The following is a 22,415-nucleotide window of genomic DNA, read 5'->3' as shown; positions in this document are numbered from 1 at the left end:
TGGCTTAATATTGTAATTATCGTTATGGTAATTATAGTGTCTCCTAGATTAGAAAGAATGCTATGTGAAAAGTGACCTCCAGGGCGCCTGGGTGGCTCAGTGGGTTAAGCCGCTGCCTTCAGCTCAGGTCATGATCTTCGGGTCCTGGGATCGAGTCCCGCGTCGGGCTCTCTGCTCAGCGGGGAGCCTGCTTCCCTCTCTCTCTCTCTCTCTCTCTCTCTCTGCCTGCCTCTCTATCTACTTGTGATCTCTCTCTGTCAAATAAATAAATAAAATATTTAAAAAAAAAAAAAGAAAAGAAAAGTGACCTCCATCTGAAAGGGGTCAGTAACTGAAATGAGTAGGATTTGAATTGATTTTTGGGAAACTCAGGGTAGATCTAGGTACATAGGTTGGGAGACTGAATTGAATGGAGTCATCCTCATTTCTAAAGATGGATCTAAATATTTATATGTGATAAACTCTCTTTAAGGAAAACTTTCATCCTTTAAGAAGGTTTAATGAAAAGTAATACAGGTGCACCTGGGTGGCTCAGTTGGTTAAGCATCTGACTCTTGGTTTCAACTCAGGCTCTGATCTCATGGGTTGCGGGATTGAGTCCCACATTGGGCTTCACGCCCAGTGTGGCATCGTGGCATCTGCTTGGGATTTTCTCTCTCTTCTCCCTCTGCGCCTCCCCCACCAGAGTGCACATGCTTTCTCTTGGTCTCCCCCTCTCAAATAAATAAATAAATTTAAAAAAATAAAGTAATACATGCCTCTAATTTAATTTAATTTTGATAGAATGTTTAAAGGAAAGATTTCAAAAAGGCTTAAGTTGAAGATCTCTGTTGAGGAACTAAACATTAACCAGAAAGCCTTGGGGGACATTACGTGGAAACAGTGTATTATATGAGCACATTGTCCTCTTAACTGGACTATGTACATGTTTAGAGTTGTGCTATATTATCTTAGGGGGATTCATAATGCTTCATTGAAGAGTGAAGAAAATAAAATTTAAAAATACTAAAGGCGTTTTCAAGGGGGAAAGGAAAAATGACTTTGTGAAAAATTCTAAGACCATTTATTTGACCTTTTAAGGGAGAGGTTTACTGAGACGGCCTTTTGGTCCTTCAGAGCATTTAAACGGTTAAAAACTGTTGTTAAAAACATGTTGTCATTGGTATCATAGTTTTAATTAAGAGTGAATAGCATGTGGTGTTATCTCTAGAAGGTAATAGCTTACCAAGTTTCAGACTTGCAGCAGAGGTCATTTCTATTTATTTACTTTCTTTTCCTTAGATCAACTCCAGCAAAAATCCAAAGAAATTAGCCAATTTCTAAGTAGACCAACCTTGCAAAAACATGAAACAGCATCTCAGACTTCTCTCCCAGATACTGAGGATACACAGGTAATTAAATGTATATTTCTAATAATGAGTATGATCTGTTAATCTCTGCTGTATCATACTTGGGTGCTTTAATGAGAATTTATTCCAGAAGGTAATATAAGCTTGCTTTAATCCAGAAAATGATATGTCTTTTATGCCTGATAAGATGCTTTTTTGGAGTTGATTCTATTTAAAAGCAGTTATGAAAAACAATAATTTAGTGTTTCAACAATGATTAATGAGAAAAAATAATAGATAGCAAGCACCATGATCTCAGGAGCCTTTCTGATTTTAAGGTCTTAAAATTCTGTAAATCATTGTTTTTGAGCTTGTAATCAGTTTTCTCAGCTGAGAAGTCAGTTTTGTTTTTGGTAGACTGAGATTTGATCCACTTTAATGCATATAATTAAGTCTAACCATACTTTAAAGTCTATTATAGAAATCATAATCCTCCCATTAATTAATTAACAGTAAAAGCTTTAATTGCCAATTAGCTGTTGTTTAGCCAGTATATTCTCTTTTCCTTCTCTAAAAATCTCTATGGGAAGCTAGATTAAAATCACCAGAAAGGCTGCTTATTCAGCATGATTATCAGAACAAGGAGAGTTAGTTTGATGATCTTAATTCGCTAGTGTCAAGCTAGGCTAGCTGGATTTATTCATGTGCCTTATAAGATGGACAAAACTGACATACATTATGACCTGCAGAGTTCCATGGTCCCTGGGTAGTACTGTGCATTGATGAAAATTTTTGCTTGCTGGTTTCTAGCATCTAGACTTTCCAATCTCTTCTATTCTCAAAATCACAATTTTCTCCTCCAATGTTTAAGAAAAGTTTTCAGTAATTGCAAAAAAATTGAAAGAATTTGATACTGAACCATCTGTATACCTACTATCCGGATTCTGTCAACATTTTACTATATTTGCTTTATTAAATATCTATCCATTTATCCGTCCATCAATTCATCTTATTTTTTTGTGTTTCACAACAAGTTGTAGACATGAGTACCTTTTTCAGCATGCATATCATTGACTAAATTTTAATATTTATTAATAATTCTTTTTCTTTGAAGTAAATTTTACAAAACATGAAATGTACAAATATTAAGTGTACCTTTCACTGAGTTTTGTCAAATGCATACACCTGTGTTATCCAAATCCCTGTCAAGATATATCACTATCGCCCTATAAAGTGTCCTCAAAGGCTTTCACAGCCAATCACATCCTAACCTTCTAGAGCTGATCAGTGTTCTGTTTTTTCACCATGGATTAATTATGCCTTTTTACAACATCATGTAAATGTAATCACGCAATATATACACTCTTTTTTGTGTAAAGCTTCTTACACTCAGCATGTTTTGAGTTTCATCCAAATTGTTGCATTTATCATAATGTACTCTTTTATATTGCTGAGAAAGTACTCCATTTTGTGAATATACTGCATTTTCCTTTGCATGATTGTGCTATAATTTCTTGTTGATGAATACCTGGGCTTTTTCATGTTTTGGCCATTATGAATTAAGCTGCTATAAGCATTCTTATGTAAGTATTTGTGTGGACATATGTTTTCATTAAATACTAGTTGAGGAATTGCTGGCCCAGAGAGTATGTATTTAGTTTTATAAGAAACTGGCAGATCATTTCCCAAAGTTGTTTTGTTTTATATTTCCACCTAAGATACATGAGAATTCTAGTTGTTCCACATCTTCTCCAAGATTTGATATTGTTAGTTTAAGAAATTTTAGCCATTCTTATGGGTGCCTGATGGTATCTCATAGTTTTAATTTTCATTTTTTTTGATGACAAATGATGTTGAACATTTTTTCTTGAGATTCTTAGCCATTTGTATGTCTTCTTTTGATGAAGTGTCTTTTCAAGTCATTCCTCTGCTTAAAAAATCAAGTTCTTTGTCTTTTAAGGATCAAGTAGTAGGGATTCTTTATATATCCTGAATGCCAGTTTGTTTTCAGATCTGTTTGGTGACTGTTTTCTTCCACACTATAGCTTGCCTCCTACTCATATTCTTCATGATGTCTTTTAATTAGCAGACATTTTATAATTTTGGTGAAATCTATTATTTATCAATTTTTTTTTTAAAGATTTTATTTATTTATTTGACAGAGAGAGAGATCACAAGTAGGCAGAGAGGCAGGCAGAGAGAGAGGAGGACGCAGGCTCCCCGCAGAGCAGAGAGCCCGATGCGGGGCTCGATCCCAGGACCCTGAGATCATGACCTGAGCCGAAGGCAGTGGCTTAATCCACTGAGCCACCCAGGGGCCCCTTATTTATCAATTTTTTATGGATGTCATTTTTCTGTGTCCTGTGAAACCTTTGCTTAATGCCAAGTCATGAAGAATTTTCTCTTGTGTCCTTCCACAAGCTTTATGGTTTTTAACTTTCCCAGTTAAGTCTCTGAACCTCAAATAAATTTTTGTGTATGGTGTAAGGTAAGGATCAAAGTTTATTTGGATTGTTGACAGTTTCTGGCGATTATAAATAAAGCTTCTGTGAATATTCTTTTACAAATATTTGTTTGGACCTATGCTCTCCTTGCTCTCAGTAAACTGCTAGTGGAATGCTTGGATCATGTAGGTGTTTGGGAGGTTTTAAGATCCTGCCAGACTGTTTGCAAAGTGGTTGTACCATTTTCCATTCCCACCACTAGTGTATGAGAGTTCCAGGGATAAGCCTAACTTGGTAATGACATATTATCCCTCTATTTTGTTGAGTTACATTTGTTAAAATTTTGTTTTAAAGTTTTTCATCTGTGTGCATGAGGAATGTCTGTTGTAGTTTTTTGTAATTTCTTTATCTGGTTTTGCTGTGTGAGTAATGCTAGCCTTTAGAATGAATTGGGAAGTATTCTTTCTCTTCAGTTTTTTGGGGAATATTTTGTGTAGACTGGGTACTATTTTCTCCTTAAATGCTTTGTGGAAATTCACCAATGAAACCATCTAGTCCTGGAGTTATCTTTGCGGGTGCATTTTTCTTTACTAATTCCATTTGTAGCTATATGGTTATTCAGGTTATCTGTTTGTTTTTTACTGAGCTTGGTGTTTCATATCTTTTAGGGAATTTGTCCATTTCATCTAAAGTTACATATTTATAGGAATAAAGCTGTCCACAATACTCCCTTATCATCCCTTTTAATATCTGTAGAACTATGGTGATGTCAGCTCTTTTATTCCTGATATTTGTAATTTGTGTTTTTTTCTTATACAGGTTAGACTGCCCAAAGGTTTACTGACTTTACCGATCTCAGAAAACCAACTTTGGTTTCATTGATTCTCTGTTTTCTATTTTATTGATATCTACTTTAATCTTTATTATTTCCTTTCTTTTTTTTTTTTTTTTTTTTTACTTTGGATTTGATTTCCCCTTTTCTTAGCTTCTTTTTTTTTTTTTCCTTAGCTTCTTAAGGTCAAGGCTGAAGCCCCTAGTTTGAGAACTTTTGTATTTCTGACATAGGTGTTTTGTACTATAAATTTCTCCCTACGATCTTCTTTGGCATATCCCACAAATTCTATTGTGTTTTCATTTTCACTTAGTTCAGAATACTGATTTCCTACTTGATTTTTTCTTTGCCTTGGGTTATTTAGTTTCCAGATATTTGAGGGTGATGTGCCCAGAGCTCTTTCTATTACTAATTTTTATTTTAATTCTTTTGTGATCAGAACATACTTTGCATGACTTGAACCTTTTAGAATTGATTGAGACTTTTATGGCCCAGAATATTGTCTTTTTGACAAATGTTCCTTGTGTACTTGAAAATAATGAATACTTTGCTGTTATTGACTGTAGTGTTCTATAAATGTCAATCACGTAAAGTTGGTTGATAATGTTATTAAGTATACTACATCCTTGTTTTTCTGCTTGTTCTCTCAATTATTGACTGGAATATTAAAATATCAGTAGTTGTGGACTTATCTATTTCTCCTGTTCTGTCAGGTTTTGCATCATATATTTTCAAGTTGTTACTATGGGCTTAAACATTTAGGATTTTTAGGTCTTAATTAAGTGACCCATTTATCATTATGAAATGACCTTCTTTGTATCCCTGGTGACATTTGTGACACTCTTTGCTTTGAAATGTCCTTTTGTTTGATATTAATATAGCTACTGACCTTTTTTTTTTTAAGATTTTCTTTATTTGAGAGTGAGAGAGTGAGAGCACAGGCAGGGCAAGGGGCAAAGGGAGAAGCTGACTGACCTAAGCAGGCACCTGACTTCTTTTTACTGGTGTCAAAGATACATCTTTTTTTCATTCTGTTATTTTTAATCTATTTGTATTTTTGTATTAAAATGCATTGCTTGTATGCAGCACAGAATTTGATTCTGCTTTTTACCAAGTCGGTCAGTTTCTGCCTTGTAAGTTGGAGTGTTCAGACCATTTACGTGAACGTTATTGATTTAATTTTAAAAAGTCTCTCACTTTCTTTTTCTTTTCTCTCTTACCAACTTTTATCTTTTAAAAAAAAAATAGGTTGAGTATTTGTTATGATTTTGTTTTTCTCTTCTTGCAGGTTATTAGCTAAATTCTTTGTTTTGTTATTCTAGTGGTCACATTATGGATTGTAGTCTGTATCGTAGTTTACCTTCAAATAATACTATGCTGCTTCATTGTATAGAATAAGAACTTTATACTCACATCCTTGCATTTCCTCACTTCGGGTATTTATGTTATTATTGTTTACTCACATATATATTATAAACAAAAAATACAAAAGTATAACATGTACAAACAAATGTACTTAAGTGGTTATTTATTCAATTATTTTTTAAAGACAGTAAAATATTTTACTGTCAGTACAGTCACCATTTCTGGTACTTTTTATTCTTTAGGGTAGATCAGGGATTGGCAGTCTATTTCTGCAAAAGGTTGAATAGAAAATATTTGGGCTTTGGGCCATATAGTCTTTTTTGAGCTATTCAACTCTGCCATTATAGAACAAGAACAAACATAAATGTAAACAAATTGTTGTGACTGCCTTCCAATAAAACTTTACTTCTACCTGGCGATTCACAGACTTGTACCCCTGGGGATAAAAATACATTATATGTTTATAAAAATAAATAAAGAAAGAAAGAAAAAAAACTTTACTTCTAAAAACAGGTAGAAAGCCTCAAAAGTTGCTGAACCCTGGTACAGTTTCATATTACCAGGTGGAAATATGTCCTTTAACTTGCATATGTGTGCGTGCTTGTGTGTACATGTGCATGATGGTGCAGGTCTGTTGGTGATGAGTTCTTAAAGCTCTTATATGTCTGAAGACACCTTTATCTCTCCATTGTTGTTGAAAGATATTTTTGCTGACTACAGAGTTCTACACTGATAGTTTTTTTTTCTTTCAGTGCTTCAAGCCTGCTACCCTGCTGTCTTTTTTCTTGCATTTTCTTTTGACAAGAAATCTGCTATCATCCTTGTCTTCTTTTTTTTTCCCTGGCTTTTAGGATTTTGTAACCAGTTTAGGCTGTACCTTAGTGTAGTTTTCTTCATATTTTTTGTGCTTGGAGTTTATGGAGCCTTTTAAATCTTTGTGTTCATAGTTTTTATCAGTTTGGAAAATTTTCTGCCATAAACCAGTCAAATAATTTCTTCTGATTCTCTCCCCTCCTTTGGGGATTTCATTCAGACATATATTAGATTACTTGAAGTTTTTCCAGAACCCACTGATGCTGTTTTAATGGTTTTGGATTCTTTTTTTCTTTCATTTTAGTTTCTATTTTGTGTCTTCAGGTTCACTTATCTTTTCTCCTTTAATGTCCAATTTATTATTAATCCCATCTCATGTTTTATTTATCTGAAACATTGAAATTTTCTTCTCTGGAAGTGTGCTTGGGCTTTAAAAATATGTATTATGTGGTTTTATTTGATCTTTTTGCATATACAGAATGCAGTTAAAACTTTTTAAATTAATTAATTAATTAATTAATTTATTTATTTATTTTAAGTAGGTTCCATGCTGGGCATGTCAGGCTTGAAGTTGCAACCCTCACATCAAGACCAGAGCTGATATCAAGAGTCAGATGCTTAACTAACTGAGCCACCCAGTTATATTTCATTGAAATATAGTTGACACACAGTGTTACATTAGTTTCAAGTGTACAAATGGTGATTCAACAATTCTTTACATTTTGCAAAGCTCACCATACATGCTATTATAATACCTTATTGTATTCCCCAAGCTGCTGCTTTCATCCGTGTAATTTACTCATTCCATAACTGGAAGCCAGTACCTCCCCTCCCCTTCACCCATTTTGCCCATTCCTGCCCCCACCCCTGGCAATCATCATTTTTTTTCACCGTATTTATGGGTCTGTTTCTGCTTTTTATTTGTTTATTTTGTGTTTTAGATTCCACATAGAAGTGAAATCATACAGTATTTATCTTTCCTTGTCTGTAAAGTCCTTATCTTTTAATTCTAACATCTATGTCAGTCCTGGGTCAGTTTCAGTTGATTATTCCCTTCATTGTTGCTTATATTTCACTTCTGTGCATACCTAATGCTCTTCAATTGGTTGCCATACACTGTGGGTACTGTGTATATTTGTATTCACATAAATATTTTAATGGGATGCGGTTAAGTTATTTGAAAAAATTTGATCCTTTTGGGTCTTGCTTCTTTGATTTATTAGGCAGGTCTCTATCAGTCATTCCTTGCTAAGGCACTTCACTGAGTGTGCTACTTGATAACCTTGTGAAGTCTGTTTTCCACATTTGGCTGTGGGAATAAGCACTCCTCCAGGTCCTGTGCAAGCACCAAGTGTTGTTTTCTAATCTCTTCAGACAGTTTTGTATAGTTCTGATCGCCTTGTATGATTTCCTCACATCCATGTCCTGCTCTGTACCCTACCAAATACTTGTTGGGGATCGTCTGCAGACCTCCAGGGTTTTTCTGTATGCAGTTCTCTCCTGTCTGGTGCTCTTTGCTGAACCTCACTTACCTTGATTTCCCTCCTCAACTCAAGGATTCAGCTAGCCTCTGCCTACTTTCTCACTTCTTGGGTCACAGCCTGGAAATTGGCCTAATGCATTAAGTTTGGTCAGGTGTAGGCTCACCTCATTCTTTCCCACCTCTTAGGGATCACTCTCCTTAGTTGCCTGATCCCTAGTATTTTGAAAATTATTGTTTCATTATTTTATCTTTTTTTTGTGTGGTTGTTTCAGGTGGGAGGATAAATCTATTCCATTTTATTCTCTGTTTGGCAAAAACAGAAGTCCTCTATTGGATTTTTAGCTATATCTTTTTACAAAAATGTTGTTAAGTGGTTGTTCTAGGAAGTATGATACACATTTTTAACTATTCAGTCTTCTTAGAGTAATTACTTGACAATTTCACCTAAAATGTAGAGACCTTGTCATCATAAATCATTTTCCTATTCTTTATGCTGTAGGTCCTGTATATATTATATTAATGAAAGTTAGAAGTCCCAACACAATTTTAACATTTATATTTTAAACAGTCATATGTATTTGAAAGAACTTAAGAGGAAAAGGTTGACCTTTATATTTGCCAGTATGTTTGCTTTTTGTGATGCACTTTCCTATCTGATAATCAGATTTCTATCTGACAGTATTTTCCTTTAGCCTCTAAAATGCCCTGCGGTATCTTTGTAGTGCAAGTCTATTGGTGAAAAAATTCTTAGTTTTCTCTTATCTAAAAATGTCTTTATTTTGGTTTTATTCCTGAATGATATTTTGTACTGGATATACAATTTTGGATGGACAGAATTCAGGACTTTGAAGATTCTGTTTTACTATTTCCTGGCCTACATTTTTCTTCCAGCAGTTGGTCTAATTATTCAAATTATTGTTCCCCTCTATTTAAAGTATTTTTTTCTTGTGTGATTTTAAGACTTTTCTCTTTATCTTTGTCTGTGACATACTTACTTTTGGTTTTCTTGTAATTTTCTCACCAAGCTTTTCTTGGATTTCTTATATGTTTAAACTTATATGGGGGAAAATTTTTGCCATTATTTCTTCAAGTAATATTTTTCTCTCCATTATGTTCTTGCTCTCCTATGGTACTCCAGTTACAAATATATTGAACCTTTTATTTTTTTCACAAGTCCCTGAGGCTCTGTTCATTTTTTTTTTTTCCAGACTTCAGATTGGATAATTTCTGTTGATCTGTCTTCAAGTTCACCAAGACTTTCTTCTTTCATTAGATTCTACTATTAAGCCTACTCACTGAGTATTTCATTTCAGGTGTTCTGTTTTTTAGTTCTAGAATTTCTGGGTAGTTCATTCTTTTGTAGTTTCTTTATACTACTAAGAGTTCCTACCTTCTCATTCATTATGAGTATATTTTCCTTTATGTCCTGAGCATACTTATAATAGCTTCTTTAAAATTCTTTTTTTTCTAGTTCTAAAATCTGCATCATTTTGTGCTCGGTGTTTGTTGATTATGTTTTCTCTTGAAGATAGGTGATATTTCCTTGTTTCTTGGTGTGATGAGTGATTTTGTATCATAACCTGAATGTTGTGAATGTTTTGTTCATAAGATTCTCTTTCTAAAACTCTAAAGAGTTCTCATTACTTTTTAGAAGCCAGTAATGTGGATTCAAACCACAAACTCTGGCCTGTCATGGGTAGCATTCAAAACTCAATTATTTTTGCCTTAGCTCTTCTGTTTTGAGTCAGCCCTGCAAATGTATAGTTCATTCTTCAGCCAGAGATTGGGCTGTATATACGTAGAATTTAGGGCTCCCTCTGCTGAGTTTTTTCTTGCTTTGATTTTGCTTCGCATAGTCTGGCAGCTGTGGTTCTCCCAAAGTCTGTCTTCTCATTTTCCAAATTCTCATTCTGTGGCTTTTCTATCAGTGTTTTACTTGCTCTGTGTAGTGCAAACTGAGAACTTCCTTCAGGATAAAAGTCATAAATCCTTAAACTCATCTCTTATCATTTCTTTAACCATCAAATGAAGACTTAGGACTGAGTGAGCTATCAAGACCCTCAAGGCTCAAAAATTCTACACTTTTATGAAGAATTGTGTAGAATAATCCTCTTGGAGAAGAAAACATATAAAACGACATGCAACTAAGGATGTGTTGTAGGAAAACCAAACTAATATGTATGCATAAATGAAGCACAAGATAATTTTTATTATTCTTGGAAAAAACAAAAACAGTTACAGCTCTTCTTCCTTTCTTAAAGTTTACATGTTAACTTTTGTTCCTGTTTTTCTTTGGGAATCTCTCTTCATGTTTAGTCTCCTATACTAGAGTGACCTTATTATTAAGTGCCATTAATCAAACTTTGTAATATTACTTAATGAACCTAAAAATCTTTTTTCTTATGCAACAGACTTGAGATTTCTTTGTAATCCAGGGTCCATTTTTAAATTTGAAAGCCACTGAACTAGAAGTGTGTATGAAAGATTTTCTGTCTTCTGATAAAAAACATTACTTTAAAGATGCAGATAAGTAGATGCAATTTTTTAATATATTTTCGTGTTAGAGAACTTACAGAAGACAGAAATGCCAGAGACTCTCTGGGCATTACTGCGAAACTTTTCACTGAGAATCATTAATTTGTTGTCTTTCTGTAATTTAGGCAGTCACTGAGGAGAATATTGGCTGTTTGCAGAAGCAAGTGATAGAACTAGAGAATGAAAAGAGAGCTTTGCTCCTTAGTTCTATAGAACTAGAAGAGCTGAAAGCTGAGAATGGTATGTATAAATGAAAACAATAATTCTCTGTGTTTTTAACCCACATGTGCCTCTACTTTTATCACATATGTAACATGTAGATTTTCTGATTCTGTGACAATAAAGATGTTAGCACAGCTGGTAGTTATTGAAGATAGGATTAATACACACTAAACAAAGCACCATACCAGTGTTTATGTAAGTGTAGCATTTTGCATTATGAGCTAAAAATGCTGTAGGATATCTGTTATATTTATTTTGGAGTAGTCAAGGAGTCTTTTCAAGAGCATGTCTTGAATAGGACCTTAATAAGATGACAAATTTTTAAATAGGCAAAATGAAAAAAGAAAGGGCATTCCTGGTAAATTTTGGGAATAAGATAACAGAGATCGGTATAAATAAAAGTCCAAAAGTAGAAAACATTTTGGGTTTTGCTCATGCTCTATACCGCTTAGAACCCTATCCTTTTAGCCAGGCTAATTCTCACTCATTTTTCAGGCCTCAACTAGGGTATTATCTTTTTCAGGAAGTTGGCCCTGATCCCTGTCAGTTGGATTAAATTTTTGTACCTCTATAGCATTCTTGCATTCCTTTTAACATTGTATTAAAATCATCTGTTAATGTTTATATTTTATTCCATAAGCTCTTCAGAGATGAAGTACAAGCCTTTCAAGTGTAGGAACCCTTTTTCTTTTTCATCTTTGCTTTACTTTTACCAAGAACTAGTATAGTTCCTGGCAAATAATGGCTGCCAAATAAAGTTCTGTTGGATTGAAGTAAAGTTAGCATTTTATTCTGGTAGACTGTGTGTGAATAGTTGGTAAAAAATAAATACTTCCTTCCATTTATCATTTACCTTACAAGAACCTCAGTGCATTTAGTAACATGTAGTTAATAGTGAACTAATGATCTATTTTATCCTTGATAAACTGGACTATTGTGCTTTATCTTCTATGAGTGAGAATGAATTTGTACCATTTATTAAACTCTAAATTTCCACCTTAACTATCTTTCAGTTCTACTTAGCTCTAAATACTGAGGATTATATATTTTTATTAGACCATTCTCACCATTGCTGATAAATAAACACCACCACAAATTCAGCTCATTATTCAACAGCACTTAAAGTACTTCTTTGAGACCTTATCCATGATGTTTACTTTGCAATTTTGCAGACAATGCCTGTCAGTCATGTAGCTCATTATAGTTTGCTTTTACCTGCAGGGATCAATGGCCTTAAGATTTTTCATATTAGTTTTTGTGTTTGGTCTCAGGTTACTTTTGCTTTATGTGTCATATTCTGTTCAAGTCACCTTTTGTACTTATCTATGGAAACTTCATTTCTATCACTGTACCTCTTCAAATAATCTTGTGAGCTGTCTGAATGCATTATGTACTGTCTTGAATTCATTTGTTTCATGAATTGTCATTCATTCATTTAGCAGATTTCCATGGTATCTATTCTATGCACCAGGCAGTGATCTGCTGCGGATACTGCCCTGAGGGGAAGATAGTCCGTAAACATGTATATTATTAAGAACATTTCAGAGAGCGATAAGTATTAGGATAAAAATAAAATAGGTAGGTGCAGGTATGCCTGGAGGAAGAGGAAAGAAGATTTAGAGTGGTCAAGGTAGGCCTCTCTGTTAACTTGAAACCTGTGATGAAAAGGGAACAGCCATGCAAACAGGGTAAGCAAAGAGCATGCCAAGCAGAGAAAAAAAGGGCAGATACCATGAGGTCTGAATAAACTTGATGTGTTTGCAGACAGAAATAAGACCAGTATTTTGGGAGTAGAGTGAACAAAAAAAGGGGCAGTGCAGAAGAGGTTGTAGAATAGGTAGGGTCAACTCCTGAGAGCTCATGTAAGTCATGTTAAGACAGCTAGATGTCGTATACAAAATATGCTTTTTTCCCTTTAATATATCTGCCTTAGCTTCTCTGAAAGAGTATAAACTTCTTGGGGGCATATTAACAATAAGTATTTTCTATCCTCCAAGGTACTACTTCCCCTTTATGTGTGTGTATGTGTGTGCATGCGCGTTAAAATATAACATGGGGTAGAACTTGGAAGACTGGATTATGATCCTAGCTCTCTGTGAACTAGCTGTAGGTCATGCCATTCTTTGTTTCCTTAGATAGTCACTGAGGAGATTGGATAGCTCTGTTCTAGTGCTAAAATTTTCTATCTTTAGAATATATGTGAAAGAACATTGAAGACGTTTAAGTACTATATTAATGTAAAATGTGTATATATTTTTTTTAAGATTTATTTAGTTTAGAGAGAGAGGGAAAAAGTGTGTGTGAGCAGGGGGAGGGAAAAAGAAGATGGAGAGAGAATCCTCAAGCAGACTCCCCACTTAGCACAGAGCCCAATGCAGGGCTCAATCCTAGAACCCTGACATCATGACCTGAGCTGAAATCGAGACTTGGCTGCTTACCCAACTGAGCCACCTACACACCACTAATGTAAGATGCATATTATGAAAACTGTAGGATTATGGATAAACCAAGGCAAATTTATTCCCCTACAAGGCCCAAATTATGCCATAGAAATAGCTTCTACTTACATGCTCTGGCATCCTTCTCCTTTAAAGTCCTTCACTATTTATATATCTCACTCAGACTAATTAACCATTCTATCTTTTTTTTCACTATTCTGTCTTATATCTCATCTTCTCTTGCCACTTCTTTGTCACATAAATCTTTTATTTTCACAAAATATTTTATTTCTTTCCTCTTGATTATTTCATGCATCTCAAATAACCTCACACACAATCATGCCTCTGTTTTCTCAAACACTCTACGTAAATCATCTAAGGATATTTATTTTGTGACTTTCAGAAAAACTATCTTCTCAGATTACTCTCTTGGAGGCTCAGAATAGAAGTGGAGAGGCAGATAGAGAAGTCAGTGAGGTAAGTGATATGTTCTTAAAATAACCAGAATGTGAACTAGATCAAGAAGAGTTAGCTTCAAACGTAAGCATTTCTGCAATTTTCTAATGTTGACCAAGCATTACAATACCTAGAAAGTGAGATCTATTTTAAAAAGTCATAATGGTTATTATTTCCCAGTTAGTCTCATTTATTTGTGAATATTTGGATTTTTAAAACTTGTCCTGAAAATTCCCATTTGGAATTTTCTAATCCATTTCTCAAACTGGGTTATTATCTCAAATTCTTTACCATCTCAGAAAAGTTTCTCAGTGAGAGTAGATAAAATCTCTAGTTTCCCCTCCACTAAATTGGCATAGGTTCATTTCAGGTTATATTAAAAAGGGAATTTTTGAAGATTGATGCTTTTTATAACCTGAAAATTACTATAAGAAATATGTGGTTCTTTAATATTCTGTTGATTTAAGATTATTGTTAGCTGTATTGTTTTTAATTAGCTTTATTCTTCCAATCAAGAAGTCCATGATAGAGTCATAAATGGTCTTGAAGAATAATGTAACTTTTTAACAGAAGTATTTGCAAAAAAAAAAAAAAAAAGCATCTGTTTAAATTATTAGAATTCTTCAGAGAGACAAAATAGGGAGTACGTATGTGAGGGAGTATGTAGAGAAAGATTTATTTTGAGGGAATTGGTTCATGCAGTTGTGGAAGCTGGCAAATCCAAAATCTACAGGGTAGGTGAGCCAGTAGGCTGGAGACCTAGGGAAGAGTGATAGTTTCAAGTCTGAAGGCAGTCTGCTGACAGAATTCCCTCTGGAAGTGGTCTTTGTTTGTTGTTGTTAAAGCCTTTAGCTGATTGGATGAGGTCTAATTATATTATGGAGGGGTAATCTACTCAAACTCCACTGATTTAAATATTAATCTCACCTAAAAAAATACCTTCACAGAAGCATCTGGAATAATGTTTGATGAAGTATCTAGTATGCCCTAGCCAACTTAACAGTAAAATTAACCACTACACTTATATTCAGTATCTTTTGATGGGGCTACTTGGCAAAAGGAAACTAAATTTTGAAAGTTGTAGCATTATATGGATAACTGGCAGAGGAAAATGAATCTTGTTTGGGCAAGCAGGTGTTTAATTTTTTAAGATGCTTAGCAGTAGTGTCTAGTGAAAGCAAGATAACTTAGATGAAAAAAAGAGGAACTGGTAAGAAAGATGGTAATCGCTTAAGAAAAAGAAAATACCAGAAAGGAGAACAAATAAACAGAACAATAAAAAAGAAAGGGAGCGGGACACACACACACACACACACACACACACACACACACACACAGAAATTGTGTTTGGTGCCTAGGATGATCCTTTGGGGTAAGAGAAAGTGAGTAGAAAATATTCATAGAATGTGTAAGCTCAGCTGAAAGGGGACTAGTATTAGCCAAAAAAGTAATGGCAGCAGCTGGGAAAAGCTAAGTTCTTTGATTCTCTGTTCTCTCATTGTGGATAATGTTGATTTTTTTTTTTTTTCACTTGAGCCAAAAAGTTGATTGAATTTTATAGATATCCTAGGGAACAGCAGAGGGTGTGACCAAGGGAAGGAGGAAAGTGAGTGAAGTGGCATGACAAAAAGAGGAAATAAGGATACTTGAGGTGAGAGAGAGAACAAAAAAGGAGTTATATTGAAGTCTTCTGGCAGGAGTGATACCTTGACTGTATCAGGTCTTTAATGTATATAGGGATGGATAAAATAGGAATGTGACATGAAGAAATTATAAAGGATTTTTTTCTATGTGTTTAAATAGTGTGTTTAGTTTTAGTCTTCAGAAATTTGAGTATGAATAATGCAGAGAGCAAAGAATTTTAAATGATTAAAAAAATGATCATGAAAAATGATAATCTTAAATAATTTTAAAATGATGAATGTTTTTTGTTCAGTGGCTGAGAATGTTATCAACATAATAGCAAATACTCCTTGAATATTTGCTGTGTGCCAGCTTTTGCTAGTAGATGGCAGAGCTAAGATGTGAATTCAGGCAGTTGGGCTGCAGAACATGTACTCTTGGCCACTACATTATTTGACAGTCCTATGGGTTTTGGTTTTTTTTTTTCCTCATATCAAGTTGAAATTTTTTTCTGGGGAAAAAAAAATGGTGCTATTGGCAAAGATGGAGATTTTATTGTGTACACTGAACCCAAATTCATTTAGTAAAATTCTAATGAAATTTATCAGGAGATTCACTGATTTTGTTTCCCAGGAAGACAATTATAGAAATAATGTATATGGGTTGAGCAGTCTAACAGGGTTATCTTTGTAGTAATAATAGTATTTTGTCAAACAAGTCTGTAATTTCATACCCAACCCTCCACAGAACTCCTTTTTGATTATTTGATAGTGGTAATTTATCTTAATCTACTTGTTTGATAATCTACTTATCTGGTAATGGCTATCTTATCTAATAATTTCCATTTCAGTGGATAGCTTAGGAAAAAGAATTATAACTTCCTTCTTGGTTTGGGATGAAACAAAATTTAATGCATCTCTTGCCTCCCTTTGATTTTTAAGTGGTTCTTAAGAGAAACATGTAGGAGTTTTAATCCAAAGAAAATAGTTTCCCAAGTAAGGGATATCTGGAAAAGGAGTTCCAGGTTACCATAAGGTCTGATGACTGTGGCTTGGCCTCAGTGTAAGATTGACAGGGTACTCTCAGAAGTTCAATTTGGGAAATAAAAACTGATTTTAAAAGGATTTAGCAGTTTTATGGTAGGAAGCTTGGACTAGTAAGTTATAGATTTGAAAAAAATGCATGAAATATGAGTTTTTAGTAGACTTTTTCTTATAAGACATCTATCTGATTGAGGCTTTTCCTTTCTTTTTTAAAAAACAGATCAACATGGTTGATATTACCAGGCTCAATAGGAGTAGCCCTTCTGCCCAGGAGAGTGGACAGAATGTCCTAGACAACACATTTTCTCAGAAACATAAAGAACTGTCAATTTTATTGTTGGAAATGAAAGAAGCTCAAGAAGAGATTGCATTTCTTAAGTTGCAGCTCCAGGGAAAAAAGGCTGAGGGGGGCCCTGAGGTCCCTGACCAGAAAGAAATGAAGCAGACAGAGAGTGAAGGAATACTCACAGTTAGTATGAAAATACTGCCTGAAGATACAGGGCAACATTTTCCCTCAATACAATGTGAAGAAAGCAGTCTTCCAACAGTTGAAAAAGAAGAGCAGATGAGTAGTAAATATCAAAATAGAACATCTGAGGAAATATCTTTGAATGACACAGGGATGGAATTAAAATCAACTAGGCAGGATGATGTTGATAAACCCCCTTCTGCTGTACAAGGAATTTGTCAGTGTCACCAAGATGAATTGGAAAGGCTAAAAAGGCAAATTTCGGAGCTTGAGATAAACTTTCATAAAGCAGAAGAAATCTATGAGGAAAATTTAGATGAGAAAGCTAGGGAAATCAGCAACCTAACCCAGGTGATTGAAGAGTTTAGGAAAAATGCTGAAAACACCAACAGTGCATTCACTGCTTTGTCTGTAGAAAGAGACCAGCTTCTTTCTCAAGTGAAGGAACTTAGTGTGGTAACAGAACTGAGGGCTCAGGTACAACAACTGGAAGTGAACCTTGCCGAAGCAGAAAGACAAAGAAGACTTGACTATGAAAGTCAGACAAACCATCACAATTTGCTTACTGAACAGATCCACAGTCTAAGCATAGAAGCCAAATCTAAAGATGTGAAAATTGAAGTTTTACAGAATGAACTGGATGACATACAGCTTCAGTTTTCTGAGCAGAGTACACTGGTGAAAAGCCTGCAAAGCCAGCTGCAGAAGAAGGAAAATGAAGTGCTTGAAGGAGTAGAACGTGTGAAGGATATCTCAAATAAGATGGAAGAACTTTCCCAGGCTCTTTCACAGAAGGAACTTGAAATAGCAAAAATGGATCAACTCTTATCAGAGAAAAAAAGAGATGTGGAAACCCTGCAACAAACCATCCTGGAGAAGGATCAGCAAGTGACAGAAATTAGCTTTAGTATGACTGAGAAAATGGTCCAGCTTAATGAAGAGAAGTTTTCTCTTGGGATTGAAATTAAGACTCTTAAGGAACAGCTGAACTTATTATCGAGAGCTGAAGAGGCAAAAAAAGAGCAGGTGGAAGAAGATAAAGAAGTTGTTTCTGGCCTTAAACAGAATTATGATGAGCTGAGCCCAGTAGGGCTCCTAAGTAAAGAAGAGCTTCAGCATGAATTAGACCTTGTGAAGAAAGAAAGTGAACAGAGAAAGAGAAAGCTCCAGGCAGCTCTTATTAACAGAAAGGAGCTTCTACAGAAAGTCAGTAGATTAGAAGAGGAATTGGCCAAAGTGAAAGATGAATCTATGAACGAGATCCTGCTCAATGAGCGTGAGAAGAGGGAAATGGAGGAAGATAAAGAAAGCAAAGAAGACTCAGAAAAATGTGTGACTGCGAAGTGCCACGAAGTAGATATTTCTTTAAAGCAGACAATATCTGAGAAAGAGGTGGAATTAGAGCATATAAGGAAGGATTTAGAAGAAAAGGTAGCAGCTGAAGAACAGTTACAGGCTGTGATCAAACAGATGAATCAAAACTTGCAAGAGAAGACAAACCAGATAGATTCGCTGCAAGCAGAAATCATTGAAAACCAAGCAGTTATCCAAAAATTAACCACAGGTAACAAGGATGTAGGTGATGGAGACCCAGCAGCACCTGTAAAAGAAACAGTGGCGATCAGTCCACCTGGTGCAGGGAGTGGAGAGCACTGGAAACCAGAACTGGAAGAAAAGATACTGGACTTAGAAAAAGAAAAGGAACAACTTCAAAAGAAGCTACAGGAAGTGTTAACCTCTCGAAAGGCTATTCTACAAAAGGCACAGGAGAAAGAAAGACATCTTAGGGAGGAGCTGAAGCACCAGAAGGATGAGTATAATCGCTTACAAGAACAGTTCGATGAGCAGAGCAAGGAAAATGAGAACATTGGCGACCAGCTGAGACAACTCCAGATTCAAGTAAAGGAGTCTATAGACAGAAAACTCCTGGGCATTGACCAACAGGATCCAGGCTCTCCCACTCCAAGTTTAAAAGAGCCTTTATTCAAAACCACAGAGCAGCAACCTGCTCAACTTGTTTCAGAGTCTCATTTGCTTTCTCATCCAAGAGATGGAGATGCTCTGCAGAGCAGTAATTATGTTGTCCAGATTAAGACCCAGCTGAAAGAAATAGAGGTGGAGAAAGAGGAGTTGGAATTGAAGGTTAGTTCTACAACAAATGAGCTTACTAAAAAATCAGAAGAGGTATTTCAGTTACAAGAGCAGATAAATAAACAAGGTTTGGAAATCCAAAGTCTAAGGACAGCGTCCTTTGAAGCTGAAGCCCATGCAGAAAGCCTGAGGCAGAAATTGGAAAGCAGTCAGCTAGAAATTGCTGGATTAGAACTTCTAAGAGAATTGCAGCCTGAAATAGATGAACTGCAAAAACTCATGGGCAAAAAGGAAGAAGAAGTTAGATACCTTTCTGGACAGCTTAATGAGAAAGAGGAGGTGCTTACAAAAGTACAGACAGAGATAATGGAACAAGAGGATTTAATCAAGGCTCTGCGTACCCAGCTGCGTACCCAGCTGGAAATGCAAGCCAAAGAACATGATGAGAGGATAAAGCAGTTACAGATGGAACTTTGTGAAATGAAGCAAAAACCAGAAGAGACTGGAGAAGAAAGTAAAGCAAAACAACAAATACAGAGGAAACTGCAAGCTGCCCTTATTTCCCGAAAAGAAGCACTAAAAGAAAACAAAGGTCTCCAAGAGGAGTTGTCTTTGGCAAGAGATACCATTGAACATCTCACTAAGTCTCTGGCAGACTTGGAAAGCCAAGTTTCTACTCAAAATAAAGAAAAAGATATGTTCTTAGGAAAGTTAGCTCTTCTTCAGGAAGAAAGAGACAAGCTCATTACAGAAATGGACAGATCTTTAATGGAAAATCAAAGTCTCAATGGCTCTTGTGAAAGTCTGAAATTAGCTCTGGAGGATCTTACCGAAGATAAGGAAAAGTTAGTGAAGGAAATCGAATCTTTGAAATGTTCTAAGATTGCAGAAAGCACTGAGTGGCAAGAGAAACACAAAGAGTTACAAAAAGAGTATGAAGTTCTTCTGCAGTCTTACGAGAATGTCAGTAATGAGGCAGAAAGGATTCAGCATGTCGTGGAAACTGTGAGGCAGGAGAAACAAGAACTGTATGGCAAGTTAAGAAGCACAGAAGCAAACAAGAAAGAAGTAGAAAAGCAGTTGCAGGAAACTGAACAGGAAATGGAGGAAATGAAGGAAAAGATGAGAAAGTTTGCCAAATCTAAACAGCAGAAAATCCTGGAACTGGAAGAAGAGAATGACCGGCTTAGAGCAGAGGTACAGTCTGGAGGAGGAGGTGCATCTAATGATGGTATGGAAGCTCTTCTTTCTTCCAATTCCAACTTGAAAGAGGAACTAGAAAGGGTCAAAACAGAGTATAAAACCCTTTCTAAAGAGTTTGAGGCGTTAATGACTGAGAAGGACTCTCTAAGTGGAGAGGTTCGAGATTTAAAGCATCAGATAAAAAGTGTTGTGTCCAAACAAGCTAGCCTAGAGGCCACTGAGAAACAGGATAACCAAAGGACTATCATTGAAGGGGCAACACAGTCTGTCCCAGGTGAGTCTAATGAGCAAGACTCTGGGGACATGAACACTGGGCCGGAAGATTCAGAATCCATTTTGTCAGAGAACAGTGCCAAGAAGCCTGATGAAGGTGAGAATGTCAGCTCACATGATGAAATTAACAACTATCTTCAGCAGATGGATCAGCTCAAAGAAAGAATTGCTGAGTTAGAGGAAGAGAAGCAGAAAGAAAGGGAATTTAGCCAGACTTTAGAAAATGAGAGAAGTACTTTACTGAGTCAAATATTAGCGAAGGATGACGAACTAAAAATGCTTCAGGAAGAAGTAACCAAAATAAACCTATCAAATCAGCAAATACAAGAAGAACTTGCCAGAGTTACCAAGCTAAAGGAGACAGCAGAAGAAGAGAAAGATGATTTGGAAGAAAGGCTTATGAATCAATTAGCAGAACTTAATGGAAGCATTGGGAATTACTATCAGGATGTTACAGATGCCCAAATAAAAAATGAGCTACTAGAATCTGAAATGCAGAACCTTAAAAAATGTGTGAGTGAATTGGAAGAAGAAAAGCAGCAGTTAGTCAAGGAGAAAACTAAGGTGGAATCAGAAATACGAAAGGAATATTTGGAGAAAATACAAGGTGCTCAGAAGGGACCTGGCAATAAAAGCCATGCGAAGGAACTACAGGAGCTCTTAAAAGAAAAACAGCAGGAAGTAAAGCAGCTGCAGAAGGACTGCATCAGGTACCAAGAGAAAATTAGTGGTCTGGAGAGAACTGTTAAGGCCTTAGAATTTGTTCAGACCGAGTCTCAAAAAGATTTGGAAATAACCAAAGAAAATTTGGCTCAGGCCACCGAACACCGCAAGAAGGCAGAAGCAGAATTGGCTAGCTTCAAAGTTCTGTTAGATGACACTCAGAGTGAAGCAGCAAGGGTCCTAGCAGACAATCTCAAGTTGAAAAAGGAACTTCAGTCAAACAAAGAATCAGTTAAAAGCCAAATGAAACAAAAGGATGAAGATCTGGAGCGAAGACTGGAGCAGGTAGAAGAGAAACACCTGAAAGAGAAGAAGAACATGCAAGAGAAACTGGATGCTTTGCGAAGAGAAAAAGTCCACTTGGAAGAGACATTTGGAGACATTCAGATTACTTTGAACAAGAAAGACAAAGAAGTTAAGCAGCTTCAGGAAAACTTGGACAGTACCGTGGCCCAGCTTGCAGCTTTCACAAAGAGCATGTCTTCCCTTCAGGATGATCGAGACAGGGTGATAGATGAAGCCAAGAAATGGGAGAGGAAATTCAGTGATGCTATTCAAACCAAAGAAGAAGAAATTAGACTCAAAGAGGAGAACTGCAGTGTTCTAAAGGATCAACTTAGGCAGATGTCCATCCACATGGAGGAATTGAAGATCAATATTTCCAGGTAAATATGTAACTTTTTTGCTCTTCTAAATGTAACTGAAGGTAAAGAAGGCCTCTATTTAAACTATTTTTATGCCTTTTAATTTTTATTTATTTATTTTTTAAAGATTTTATTTATTTATTTGACAGAGAGATCACACTTAGGCAGAGAGGCAGAGAAAGAGGAGGAAGCAGGCTCCCCGCTGTGCAGAGAACCCGATGCGGGACTTGATCCCAGGACCCTGAGATCATGACCTGAGCCGAAGGCAGAGGCTTTAACCTGCTGAGCCACCCAGGCGCCCCTTTTTATGCCTTTTAATATTATGGGGCTAATTTTGGCTTAAATTTCACTAGAAATTTTCCCTATATTCTGTCTCACTTCTGACTCTTTTTTTGTCAGTGACTTTTGGCTAATATTAAGGTGGAAAATC

At 35.7% G+C, this 22,415-nt stretch overlaps 1 protein-coding gene across 5 annotated transcripts in view; it reads left to right on the top strand.

Annotated features, from left to right (window-relative positions):
• GOLGB1 (golgin B1) overlaps positions 1-22,415 on the top strand; it is a 123,792-nt gene that overhangs the window by 68,344 nt on the left and 33,033 nt on the right. For all 5 annotated transcript variants that reach the window (XM_046001731.1, XM_046001730.1, XM_046001729.1 and 2 more), the window contains 4 exons: positions 1,282-1,391; positions 10,926-11,040; positions 13,864-13,937; positions 16,803-22,006. In XM_046001731.1, coding sequence (XP_045857687.1) covers positions 1,282-1,391; positions 10,926-11,040; positions 13,864-13,937; positions 16,803-22,006 — 5,503 coding nt within the window. The remainder of the gene's footprint in view (positions 1-1,281; positions 1,392-10,925; positions 11,041-13,863; positions 13,938-16,802; positions 22,007-22,415) is intronic.

The sequence above is a fragment of the Meles meles genome, chromosome 4 (genome assembly GCF_922984935.1).
Source record: "Meles meles chromosome 4, mMelMel3.1 paternal haplotype, whole genome shotgun sequence".
Classification (NCBI taxonomy): domain Eukaryota; kingdom Metazoa; phylum Chordata; class Mammalia; order Carnivora; family Mustelidae; genus Meles; species Meles meles.
The sequence above is the reverse complement of the archived record's forward strand: the minus strand, read 5'-3'. Positions and strand labels throughout refer to the sequence as shown.